The 13,983-nt window shown below is 50.6% G+C and overlaps 1 protein-coding gene across 2 annotated transcripts; it reads left to right on the forward strand.

Moving 5' to 3' along the window:
* Positions 1–679: 679 nt before the first annotated feature.
* On the forward strand, positions 680–12,838 carry LOC144945642 (alpha-crystallin B chain-like). Of its 2 annotated transcripts, XM_078874186.1 has the most exons (5): positions 680–1,446; positions 5,400–5,474; positions 6,560–6,682; positions 7,088–7,325; positions 11,915–12,838. In XM_078874186.1, the coding sequence occupies exons 1-4, from the start codon at positions 1,252–1,254 to the stop codon at positions 7,295–7,297; spliced, it is 603 nt and encodes a 200-aa protein (XP_078730312.1). In that variant the 5' UTR covers positions 680–1,251; the 3' UTR covers positions 7,298–7,325; positions 11,915–12,838. The 2 variants fall into 2 exon arrangements, with proteins under 2 accessions (XP_078730312.1, XP_078730311.1); XM_078874185.1 differs by having other exon boundaries at positions 681–1,446; positions 7,088–12,838.
* The last annotated feature ends 1,145 nt before the right edge of the window (positions 12,839–13,983 follow it).

The following is a 13,983-nucleotide window of genomic DNA, read 5'->3' on the forward strand; positions in this document are numbered from 1 at the left end:
AGCGTATTCTACGTGTATAAAGGTGCTATTAAATGTCTTTAAGAAGAAAATGCCAGAAAGCGGGCTTCCAGAAATGTTTAGTATCACAATAGAGATTATGTGAATAAATAATCTGGCTCTTATTATGGCCTAGCTATTGTCATTGTTATTATGGAATGTGTATTATTGTTATTATGGCCTGGCTGTTATCATTGTTATTAAGGAATGTGTATTGTTATGGCCTAGCTATTAGTAGTATTATTATGTAATGTGTATTATTGTTATTATGGCATGGCTATTATCATTGTTATCGCATGCGTATTATTCTGATTATGGTCTGTTTACGATTATTTTGATCGGTATGATTGCACGAGAGGATACTCATCCGAGCAGCCCGCTTCTGCAGGGGCACAACCTCGCACATTCTAGAAACGAATGCGATGCTGCAACAATCGATCCCGTCTGGAATTGTCGCCAGGCACCGCCCTCACCAACATCCAGGCAGAGGCTGGGGGGTTAATGCGAGGGAGAGTGGAGAGGCAGAGAAATGGGGGGTGGTGAGGAGAGCAAATGAGAGCGGGTAAGAGTGGAGGTGGGAGATGTGGGGGGTGGAGATAATGCAAAAATACACGTGGGGGAGAGTGGAGAGAGAATGAAGGAGGGGAACGTGGGGGAGGGTAGAGACAGAGGAAAGCATTACGGGTGAGTGAGATGAGATATGAGGATGGAGGAAACGGGGAGAGTTAATGGAGAGAGCAGAAAGGGAGAGGAGAGACACGCGGCGGAGGGAGAGAGGTGGAAGCAGAGCTCGCGAGCGGAGAGAAGAGAGAGAGAGCAGAAGGAGGGAGAGACGTGAGGGTTGTCGTAGAGAGAGAGGCAAGGGGAGCGGACAGAGAGGGAGAGTGGAGAAGGAGGAGGGGAGGGGGCAGTAGGGATCGAGAAGGGAGTGAAGAGCAATCAGGAGAGGCGAGGGCAGGCCGGGAGGGAGAGAGGAGAGCGAGGTAGCGGAGAGGGAGGGGGACAGAGAGAGGGAAAGGAACGGAGAGTGCAAGCAGGCAGTGAGAGCGGAGGGAGGGAGGGAGAGAACGGAGAGAGAGAGAGAGATCACAGCGCGGCGAGAGGGCGGGAGGAGACAGACGGAGGTAGCAGAGAGAGAGCGCGCGAGAGGAGGAGGAGGGAGAGAGCCCCGACGGACGAGCGTCTCGCTCCACACGCTTCGCCTCTGCCCCCACCCCGCTCCTGCCTGTCACGGCTGTATCCCGCGCTTCCGTCATGGACATCGACATCCAGCACCCGTGGCTCCGTCACCCGTTCGGCTCGCCGCTCTTCTTCCCGGCGCGCGTCTTCGACCAGCACTTCGGCGAGGGGCTGCTGCCCAGGGACGCGTGCGCTCTGCCCGGCACCCTGGGCTCCATCTTCTCGCCGCTCTACTGGCGCGAACCGGGCTGGCCGGCTACCCGGAGCGATGTGAGTTGCGTAGAGGGAGCGGCGGGACACACCGCGACAGAGCTGCGGGGGGAGGCGGCGGCCATAGAGAGGCCGGGCAAGAAGCTGGTGCCTGGGAGAGCCGGTGGCGGGGGTAAGGGGGGGTTACGGATGAGTACGGCGGTTGTGCGCCGGGATGGGAGATTGCAATGGGGAGGGAGATTGCAGAGCAACGGCAGCGACACTGCGCGATGGGGCGGGCATTGCAGCAGCAGCACCTGTGGCAGAATACAGCAGGGCACAGCCGTGGTTGTGCTTGGTGGTGGTGGTGGATTTGGTGTGGAATTCGCAGCCGGTGCTGGCTCCTGGGCGCGGGCGCTGTCCCGGGTCCTGAACTCAATCACTGGGATTCAGCTGTACTGTACGCCCTGTATCACAGATATATATCTTGCAGCTGCGAGCGCTGCTGCCAGCCTGTGTAAGCCTGTGTGTTGCCAGAGGTGTCGGCCGATGCATGTATGTATGTTGAACTTCTTTCGCACCGTACGCAACCAACAGTGTTCATCGAAGGTGCGGGGGCGAACGTCACAGCCATAGCGGATACTCCGTGCACAGAGGAGGAAATGGGACGGATGTAAGGAGCTGGTTGAATGAAACGCATGCGGAGGAATGTTTTACCCGTTATTTAAAGCTGGTGCAGATCACAAGGCTAATGCATTTTTCCATTCACAACTGAACTGAAGATGTATCGAATGCTGCCGGATTGAAGATTCATTATTTCTGTTGCTAATGCGGGCACGAGAGGGGCGGATGTATTATCATTGTTGCCCGGGTTGACATCAATGCGGCGGTTGACAGAGCCACAGCATGCCGGCCAATGAATGGAATATGAAACGGTTCCAGAGGGAAATCGCTCACACATGGGGCGTCGCCACAGCCATAGCAGATACCTCATGCACAGAGGAGGAAATGGGATGGATGTCATGATCTGGTTGAATAAAAACGCATGAGGAAGAAAGGTCTACGCGTTATTTAAAACAGGAACAGATCACAGGGTTAAAATGCAATTATCCGTTCGCAACTACCAGGACTTAAAAAGAAAAAAAAACCCACGACAAAAAAATAAACTAACGATAAAATAACAGCAGCATTAAATATTGAATTGCGAGCAATTGTGCGACGAGCATTTAGTCTGGATGGTGCAATAGCCCGTGCAGTACAACGCATTGCGTGTGGGCAACCCACGGACAAAGTGGCGTAGTCGCGATGGCGCTGCGCGGGACGAGGCTGAAGACCCCCACGTTGGCAGCAACCGGGGCCCAGGGCGTCACGTTGGTTTTGGGAAAAAAAATGAATGGGCAGAAAAAGATAAGGGGTTGCGTTTATGTGCACGCAAATGCTAAACAGGAATAAGCAAGTGCTATAGGAATAGGGACGAGCTCAGTGGGGAGGGTCAGGTGACTCGTGGCTGGCTGACGAACTAACGGGTTCGGGCTACGGTTGTGGCCACTGGGAGGTTGAGCGTCGAGCTCCACGGCACACGCCTTGGAATGGCTGCGGAGGCTTCGAGGTAGAGCTGGCAAATGCGACACATGGAGACCATTACAAATTAGTTAATTGGAATAGACAGTATATGTATACGATGTCAATGCAGGATCACTTATTTATGCATCCAACGGAACTGGTATCGGCCAAACATCCCACTGCAAAAGACTCAATCGTGATTACACAGAGCGGCAACATCGCCACCCAACTGAGAAAAAAACGTGGCAGGGCCCTCCCGCGTGAAAAAAGAGTCTTGTGAGTAGGTGGAACATTTCTGGGTCAACACGCGATGATAATAATATTGATGATGATAGTGAGATGGTGGACCACGCAGAGTGGGAGGGGGGGTCTACGTGAGAGATTCATCTGGATAGGAGACATGGCCCAAATCGAGTGATATCCGACACTGCAGGAAGACGAAATCAGTGCAGGAGATGTGCGTGATTGTCCTTAGATTCCTGATTTTGCGAGGAACAGCGCTTTTTCCCACTCCCTATAAGATTTGTATTTTAATTATTGAGCTCCTTGTCCAAAAGAAGGGTCTGGCTTTGGTTAATGAAGTCATTCAGAATTTTGGCACAGACACGCTTGACAACAGCAGCCGCCATTCGCCACTTAGTGGGGTTGACGTCATCACAGCGCCGGTGCCAGGCTATGTGCGCTCCTGAACCACTACTACCACAACCACAACTGCCTTCACGACCACTATCACCACCAACAACCGCTCTCACCACCACGAACACCACCACAGCCATCGCCATCTGACCCACGGCTTCAAACATCACCGTTGTCACTCAGCATAATGTGCCACACCTAACCGAAGCCGATGTCATAGATTCCGTGACAGCAGTTTCAGATAAGCCATCGGCGATGTGTTCTCCACTCTCCCAACCCTACATTTCGCACGCAACTCCGATCAGCGCGGTTGGCTACGTGCGGTGCGAAATAAGTTCACCATACATACAACGATAACAGACATATACAGGCGAATTGCGAAATATAAATATTGGGAACCATTTAAATGGCTACGACAGTAAATATAATATTTTGATATTTTGAACATTTATTTATACTGGCGGAATCCGATTAGCTACAAAGCTCTTTTTCACAGATGTCCAGAAGGGGCGGGTAAGAGCGTTACCACAACAAACAGTAAAATAAACACGGTAGGAGTGTAAACAACAAGAAAGGTAAACAAATCACCCAAACGCACATTCATCCTACCAGGCAAAGCCCCACTGAGGCATGAACTTATTTCTCAAAAGCGACCTGGCCACAAATTATAGCTCAACAAAGTGGCCACATCATTTAGACATTTATATCCAGCAAATTAATCCAAGTAATCTAAACAAATGAATAAATCGTGGATATATGTCCAGGGAGCTAAGGCAGCCGTGGAACCGCCATTGATGGATTTCGGAGCGATGTGCGATTTGTTTGTTGGTTACACTTCCGCATCGCCAAAAGCAACACGTTGTTCCGTCTTGTTATTTTACATGTATGGCACGCCAGCTCCTACGTTTCACCGGGCTGGGTTGGTGTTAAATCTTCTTTTAATATCGCTGATTGGCACGCTTGACTACGTACGGTGCGAAAGACGTTCAATATACTTACATGTATTGGCTGGTAGCAGCGCCCACAGCTGCAAGACGTATAGATTTTATAGAGGGCGTACAGCTGAATCAGCTGATAGAAGTTCAGCATGCATACGTACGTACTGTGGGTGAAGTATATGTATAGAGGGTACTTGGAATGTTTTGGTGAGATGATCGCTTGTCGTTACATGAAGTCGATTTTAATAATTCACGACAATGCACCAGTGACAATGTCACTCAAGCGATAGCTGTGCACGGCGCGCAGTGCGTTATTGATGCGTGCGTGGAAGTCGATTTTGCTGGATAGTTATAGAGGCTGGCAGATAGGCATGCAATGATTCCCTCTATTTATAGATTTAAAATAGATTATTACGCTCAGCATACACGTATACAATTATATTGACAGACGTTTCTTCTTTAAATTATTTCTGGCTTATACAAAGTTTACGTAAATATTTGCATTTGCCTAATGGTTGGAACAAACATAAAGGGTGCAACCAAAACAATTTAATCAAAACAGTACAAAAAAGACAACATACACTGTACAAGCAATACTGGCAGTACTCAAGAGCGAGCAATACGAGCAGTTACAACGTAGACATTACAGACTTTATAAAGTAAGCAGCAGTGCAAATGAGACGGTACATGCAGTGCAGACGAGGCATCAGTCAGGGAAGGTGACAACGACGGCGACGACAATTCTCAAATCCAATCGTCATGGAGATGTCGACGATGCACGGAATGACGCGTGGGCGAGTGGATCTTGGGGGGGGTGGGGGCTGATCTTGACTCGGCGCTCCGGATTCACAGCCGCTCGCTCACGCCGCCCTCTGTGGTGACCTCTCACCTCTCCAGGTGCCTCCTGCGTCTGGGGGGGCCGATGGGAGCAAAGACAACCCCGAGGCTCGCCTGAGGAGCGGCCTCTCTGAGGTGACCACCTCAACAAATCACCACCCCGCCCCGCCCCTCCCCGTCCACCGTTCCACGTGAACCCAATCCACGCGTTCGCGCGGAGTCCGTTCGCCGACCGGACATTTGTTTTAAATGATTATGAACGACGAGGTGACCGGATGACCGACGAGATCGGATGAGCGGCGAGCCAGCGCCACCGAGGTGACGGGAGACGTTTGAGGACGTTGCCGCTGTTTCAAATGTGTCGATTCGAGTGTGGCGAGTTGGTGGTGGCCTCTGTTCGATGGCATTAGCCTGCAGCAACATAAGCGGAATGATAACGCGTTGCCTTCTTGCGACCAATATTATGAGCCGTCATTTTTGACTTATTTTATTTGGGTCAGATCGCGTAAGTTAAATGTGCGTAATTCATCGGCACGTTCGTTCACGCGCCAAGTTCATTCGTTGTCTCCGTGTTGGGTGGCGGAGGGTGCGTACGATACACATTCTTCCACACGACGAGCGACGTGTAAAATCAATGACGAATCACAAGCGCGAGAGAATTCATTTCGCGCCGTGATGCGAACGCGGACGAGGGGCGAACCGAAAGAGCGCCGCGGTGTCTAGGAGATGTTAACTACCTCGCCTGGTATGCAGGAGGTCGTCGGTTCGATCCCGACCCTGACGCCTGCTCTATATTTAGAGTTTGCCTGTCTCTCCCCCTGTGGTCGCGTGGATTTTCTCCGGGCGCTCCGGTTTTCCCCTCCACATTGAGAATCAACATCACGCGTTTAGAGTATTTGGCTGCTATACAGGTCCACGCGATAAGCCACTTCGTTGGGCTATCATTTGTGATAGTGCTCTATATAGCTCAGTGAGCCTTGCTTGGTAAAATAATATACAAAAAATAGTTTATATAATTATAATAGTTGTATAGACATCGCGATGATCCCACCTGCGACTCGGGGAGAAGCAACGCGTGTCGTCGTCCATGTGCTGTGTTGTGGGCGTGGCTTGTGTCACGTGGCTCGTGGCACGTGCTGTGGTGTGGGCGTGGCTTGTGTCACGTGGCTCGTGGCACGTGCTGTGTTGTGGGCGTGTCACGTGGCACGTGGCTCGCACAGATGCGCCTCGACGAGGATCAGTTCGCCGTGCATCTGGACGTGAAGCACTTCGCGCCCGAGGAGTTGGGCGTCAAGGTGGTGGACGACTTCATCGAGGTCTACGCCAAGCACGAGGAGCGACAGGTAACCGACGGCAAAAGGCGCAACACGGGGGGGGTGCCCTGCCCCGACGGCCGTTGTCACGGGGCGAGCGACTGGGGGGCTCCTTGGCTTTGAAAGTCCCCAGACGAAACGACGACGGCGGCGTTTTTAAAATTAGAATTGTTTGTTGTTCATAATGCGGGGCCCGGGGCTAACCACAACCCCAACGCCTTCAAAGCGCGGGCGTCAGGGTCGGGATCGAACCCACGACCTCCTGCATACCAGGCGAGGTAGTTAACATCTCCTAGCCACCGTGATGATGATGATGATGAGAGACGCAGACTCCAAATATACAGCAGCAGGCGTCAGGGTCGGGATCGAACCCACGACCTCCTGCATACCAGGCGAGGTAGCTAACATCTCGCCCCCCCCCCCCACCCGCCGCAGGACGAGCACGGCTTCATCTCGCGAGAGTTCCGACGCCGCTACCGCCTCCCCACGAGCGCCGACGCGGGCGCCGTGGCGGCGGCGCTGTCCCCGGACGGGGTGCTGAGCGTGCGCGCGCCGCTGCACCCGCCCAGCGCGGCACCCGCCGAACGCGCCGTGCCCATCACGCGCTCCGCCAAGTCGCCCGCCGTCATCGGCAGCGACGACTGAGAGGCGGTGACCGCCCGCCACCGCCACCGTAACCCAAACCGCGCCACTCACGCCACACGCGGCGATCACACCCACCGCTCGCATGCCACACATCATCATACACACCGAGTACACGCGCCACTCACGAAACATACACAGTGAGCATACACACCACTCACACCACACACAGTGAACACACCACACAGTGAACACACCACACAGTGAACACACGCCCCACTCACACACCAAACACTGAAAATACACACCACTCACACCCCACAGTGAACACACGCATCACTCACACATCACTCACACCACTCACACCACACAGTGAACACACGCACCACTGACACACCACACACTGAGCATACACACCACTCACACCCAGGGCCGGATTTAAGATTGTGTAGGCCCCTGGGCTACAGGTACTGTGAGGCCCCCAGTAATATTTTCAAAAGGAAAAGAAAGTTAAAGAAAAATAAAATGTATTTTTCCAATACTAAACGCCTTGATCCGGCCCTGCACACACCACGCACAGTGAGTAAACGCACCGCAACCACCACTCACACACCATTCACAGCGAGTAAACGCCAGGCATTCACGACTCACCCCGCACACAGTTTGAGCACCCGAACCACACACAGGCCACACCCACCACTCACACACCATACACAGTGTGTACACGCACGACACGCCACACAAACAACACACAGTGGGTGCACAAACGTAACAGACACCACGAACACCACACACAACCCCCGGCCGGTCGTGGGCGTGTGGTGATGATGGTGATGATTGACCCCTACACGTACCGGACAGTAGTTCGATGAATCATTGCAGTTCAAGGATCGTTTCTTGTGTGAAGTTTTTTCTCCAACGCCTTTTCTATTGCTTTTCATTTTTGTTTTATTTCGCTTGGAGATTACTTTGTTTGCTACATTCGCCTAAATGAAGGATTATCGTAAGATTTTCATACAATTTGCATATATCGAAAAACATTGATTCTTACTTGATTCTATGTTTGTATCGTGAGCCTTAGGAATTGATGTTAATCAATGCACTGTCATAATCTCGAGCATTTGGTCACATACTCCACACATAGAAATCAGTGTATTAAGTAATTAATATATTTAAAGGGATTGTGTTGAGTCTTTTCCACCAATGTTATCCCCATCATGTCACGCGACAAAGAATCCATTTGGAAATCTTGCAGAGAAATTCATCACCACCCTGTGTTTGAAAAGAACATCCCGTAGGAGTAGACTTCACGGAACTGCTATGGAAATCTCTCAAGTGATCTCTTATCCACACTCGTGGGCAGAACCTCTCTCCCTACCCTGCTACAGAGGGGAAATGTCAGTTGCATGGCAAATTGACGTTTAATTCTCAGGCTTGGAATTCAGGCAAATTTAAGTGCAAAATTAATGAAAAAAGTCCATGTCATTATTTTTTGCCAGTAATTGGAGACCGAGCTGAGAACATCAACGCAATAATGCACTTGAGAATTCGGTTTTATCAATGGGCAGCTGCGTGCACTGCTCTCACTCAACCCTTGAGCCGCCCGGCCAAAAAACGAGCGTAAGAATACACGCTTCGAATTATGATTGATCATTGGTTTGATCATTTTAAACGACTTTTTTGTAGAAACCCTGCAGAGTTTATGGACACATTGCATTCGCGAATGACTCTGTTGATTGGATCGAGGATCGGGGGGATTGTTACATGCCTACCACATGGCACAGACAACCAAACAGACCACACACACCGCATACAGCCACACAACCACACACAACCACACACAACACACACAACCACACACACACCACACACAACCACACACACCACTCGCCCACGCTGATTACAGGACCAACGCATGAGACATCGTACCACTCCCTTTTCGAGTGCAAGCCAATCAGCACCCATTGCAATCCCTTTCAAAAATGCTTACGTATTGCACCGATTCATTTTTTTATTTTCATCCAGGAAGGATCGAGTGGTGGAACAGTGATTTGGTGGTGCAATGTGTTACAAACCTGGCCACCTGAGTTCAAATCCCGGCCCTGGCTAACATTGGTGGCGAGTGACATCTGAACCGGTCCGGCGCCCTCGAGGCCACTCTGGTCCCCTGGCTCTTCATCAGCTGGCACTGACCAGCGCAATGAAGTTGTGTAAATCACACAAAAACCCATAACTGGCATGGCTTAGAGAGGCATTCATTGATGGTTGGATTGAGAATGACTCTCTAGTTGTATTTCATTAAAGGGTTACACGACTGTAGGCTGCGCGCCTTCAACTGTGGAATCGAAAAACTACACGGCAGAAACTCGACATCGGCATTCAGCTCCCGGAGGTATTGCCAATCGACCCTCATCTCGGAATGGATGCTTTAGGCTGCTTTATAGGTCGCATACAAGAGATTCCTCCTGGGTTAAGTGGCGACGCCTCGTTTGATTTTTTTTTTGGCGTAGATAGTACAGAGCTGTTGGATTCAACTGGGGTGGGGGCAGTGCCGGATGGAGCTAGTGCGGGGCCTGTAGCACGATGTTATAAAGGGACCCTACATAAAAAAAACACGTATACATATAAAAACACATTTTTTTTTACTTGCATGGTAAAGTAATTGTATTTTTTCATTTGCTATACAGCCAGATAATACGACACATCGCTAACCTTAAACACCCAGTCGTTCATAAAAGTTGAAGGCGGTATAGTACTATAGTAATAGAGCAAGTGCAGAATCACTGAATCGGAATTGATAGCTTGAAAGCATTTAGCGCGGGGCCCTTGAAAGTGCGGGGCCCGTAGCTACTACATGTGTAGTAGCTACATGTGTAGTAGCTACACATGTGTAGTAGCTACACATGTGTAGTAGCTACTACAGTAGTACTACATGTGTCGTAGCTACATGTGTACCTACTTTTTCGACTAGGATCATCCGGCACTGTGTGGGGGGGTAACGTCAGTGGCACTAATGCACTGACCACTGTCTCACTGCGTGAAGCCACTTTCATTATTTTGACGCCACTGCCAGAAACTGGCATCTCTGGCGGGAGCGCGTCTCTCACCCCCAAACAGCAGCGGGTTAGCCAGGAGGGGTGTCTCCTTTTTAACGAATATGATCCTCCAGAGCCGAGATACAATGTAAGAGTACCCATCCAAATTGTATAATTCATGACCGCGCCCTTGAATTGATATTGTGACAATCCGTGTGATCTATGAAGACATGTTGAGCGCACTTCGTGATTTTTATTTTATTTTATTGAAGGCCTTATACAATTATTGACAGGGAGTATTATTGCAATATACATGCGGCTCCTGGTGTTGGACTAAATTGAAAGTAATAACGGAAGGGGCTCAAGCCAGGATTTAGGCCACGCGTGAGCTGCATTCTACATGGCTACAAAGGCCACTCACAAGATGCCCTCTGTCTACCCACGCGAGTAAACGGTGGCAATTTAAGTGTCTCCACAGGCGACTGTCTCTGTGTCTCGTGCGAAAAAAAAATCAAAATTTCTTCCTCTTCAAATCCCCGTGGTCCCTCGGCGCAGCGAATAATGCACGAAGTCGACCAGCGGTAAGACCGATGAAAGACCGTGCTAGGCAAAAGTAATTCAGCTTGTTGATGACAAGGCTAATTTTGTCCACGCGACCACACAAACCTTTTGTTTGAGATGAAACCAAAACACGTGAGAAGTTTGTGATGGTAAGCTAAGGTGCCATGTTCATTACAGGCAACAGCAAAACAAATTCCCATAAAAAAACCTCTGCCCATGTCTGTGTCGAGGTGACTGTAATCACACCCTTTTACGATTCGTACGCCACACACGCAGAGCGAGTTACGTTTACCGTGAAGGTGCACGCAGAGAAATACGGTGCCTGTATTCGACAGTATTTGACGAATGCTGTACGTTCCGTATGGTTGGACTTATTTCGCACCGTCCGTAGCCAACCGCACTAATCGGAGGTGCGGGGGGTAGGACAACGAAGACAGCTGACGAAGCAACGCCGTGGACTGACGATCTGTTAATGTTAACCGTGGCTAGGAGATGAACTTCGTTCGTCTCGTTCGTGGTGCAGTGTAATTACCACTGTACCACCGTTCTAACCCGCAATGAGTTAATGTGATGGAACGTACATGCTGTCAAAAGCAGTGTAGTGCCATTGTTTTTGTTCCAGAGAAGATTGAGATTGTGAACACTTTTTACCTTCATTCGATGTTTGCGTTTAGAAATATCGCATGTGTCAACCCAGTTGGCATTCAACATTGGGTCAACGTTCTGTGCCAACTGGGTTGAGCCAGATTTATCATCTTACAAACTGGCCAAAAGTCGCCTTAAGTGATTTTATGTGCAAGTGGTAGTGGCACATTTACAGTAAATATTTTGCGAGAATGATAATTCACCAAGATGACAATGTGACCGCTTGTTTGATCTATGAAACCAAAAGAACCAAACATTGTTTGACTATGTCATCAAACTTCCAGTCCCAACGGACTCACACTACTGCATGCATTGTAATTGACTCGCACGTTCAAGCAATTTACTCTAAGCAATGATTCTCCAACTCCATTGCCACGTGGATGGTCTTCGAGCATGGGATGTGATTTTCTTGTCGTCTGTTTTGTTGCACACACTCCAGCACGCGTCGGGGACGTCTGGAACCCGGTTGCCGCCGCATCAATACACGACGGCTGAAGTGAATGTTAAACATCCTGCCGCTGTACGAAATACCTGGAGTTTGCCTCCCGACAGCTCAGTACGAATCAGTCACAAACGCGGCCGATAATGCCTCGCACGCCGCGCCTTCCCACCACCCCCTTTTATCCAGTTAATTTTTTTTTTTGCAACTTCACCATTCGCACTGATTTTGTGCACTAAACCAAAGTCGCGACGAAACCTGTAACTGGGTGAAATTCGACGGTCGCATGCGATGGGGTCGATGCTGATGCCTGCCTATTGACATTCGGTCGTCACGTGTTTCGTTAAAAGATTCGGCGCATTGCAAGGACTGGGAAGTGAAGTGGATGCTTCTGGAACTGGAAACCAACGGACGCTAATATATGAGAGTTAGTTAAGAGAGATACTCACGACACACAATTATCCACACAGTACACAGACAATATGGTGATAACATTGCATATATAGAAATAACTGTGGTGTTGATGCCAGTCAATTGATAACTGCTCCCGCATTATAATCGCAGGAGGCTGTGGTCTTGCCTGAAACTAGTGCTTTGATGTCGTGTTACCCGTGTCTACACGTCGTGGCATACGTGGCACCTGTACCGCTGTCGTTAACGAGCGAGTGATACGCATATAAAGTCGAGGCTCGATCGTCCTGAGTGCGGAACGCGAGGCAGTCCCACCGCGTTGCATTGTGCCGCACCGAGCCCAAGTCGGAGTCACGTGACGGAGAGAGATTTTATGTACTCTTATACACACAGCCTTGGGTGCTCTGCTCAGCAGTGCGTGATTTCGCCCCGGGGCAATGCCGTGATAGCTCGGCGAGATGGGAAGACCTGTGCTGTGGAAATGAAAATAAATGTATGTACAGCCTGTAACAATGGAGTCCAGAGTCGTCCCTTCAATTTGTGGTGGCGACGCGCGTGGCCCGTAATCCAGCACTGCGGAGGCGAGGGTTGGTGGATCACCGCACGAATGTTGTGAAACGCCCTTCCCGTGGGAGTTCAAGGAGGTTGCCGTACCCTGGCTCGCCACGAGAAGGCGGTACAGACAATGGGAACGCCATCTGTTCCATCTGTACGGGATCGAGTGTTGCTCCCTCGCACGCATGGGTTGTCTCCGTTTTCCTCCCACATGTAAACTATTCGTTAATAGGCTGAAAACATCTCAATGTATGGAGGACCACAGATCACGGGCAATTATTGGTAGCGCTGGCTGACCACCTTCCCTGTTGTTTGTGCCCCTTGAGTCGTTCTGCCTCTTTGAGAGTCAGCGCGGTGGAAGCAGCGCAGTGTTACAAGTTGAAAATTACAATAATTATAGCGCGGCGTTCTTCACGCAGGACCACACACACGCCGCACACGGTAGCGCCACTTCACATGGATATCTTTCGAAGGTTCGCTTTGGGCTGGTCTATACACTTCATGCCATTTCCCTCCCGAGGCTAGAATCCCGAAAATGGCTTCGCCGTTAGCCCCTCCTCTTCCTCCTCCCAATTCAGCAGGAACGCGCAACATCCAGAAGAGACCCCGCGTGCTTCGTCTCCATCATCGCCAGTCTATGCCTGAAGTTTCAGCAACTCTCCCATCTCTACAACTCCTACCATTGGCATCCCTCATTGCCCATGGCTCAAGGAGCTCACCTACGCGACGATCCTACAGCTTTGCACCACGTGATCGACCGTGCTGAAACCCATTGACGCTACTGGATGCACGGAGGGTTGTGTGGCGGGGGAGGCGGTCGCGAAGAATTTAAGGAGCTTGCGCCATTTTGTTGTCGTTAAAAAACGCCGTCCAGGGAAGTCGAATGGACCCGGCTACCTTCCGGGTTGTGAGTGTCCAGCGTGCTGACCGTCGCCCCAAGGTCAGCTCGGTTCGCTTACGCGACGCACTTCAATCTTGCGTAGCAGCAACCACGTGCATACTGCCGGCTCACCCCAGATCTGTCACACAAACAGGCCCCCGATGCCTGGGCACACGTCGAAGGGCCTGCTTGCGGGTCGGGCGTTGTGAGGTCCTTATGGGCA

This window comes from Lampetra fluviatilis, chromosome 38 (genome assembly GCF_964198595.1).
Source record: "Lampetra fluviatilis chromosome 38, kcLamFluv1.1, whole genome shotgun sequence".
NCBI classification, from domain to species: domain Eukaryota; kingdom Metazoa; phylum Chordata; class Hyperoartia; order Petromyzontiformes; family Petromyzontidae; genus Lampetra; species Lampetra fluviatilis.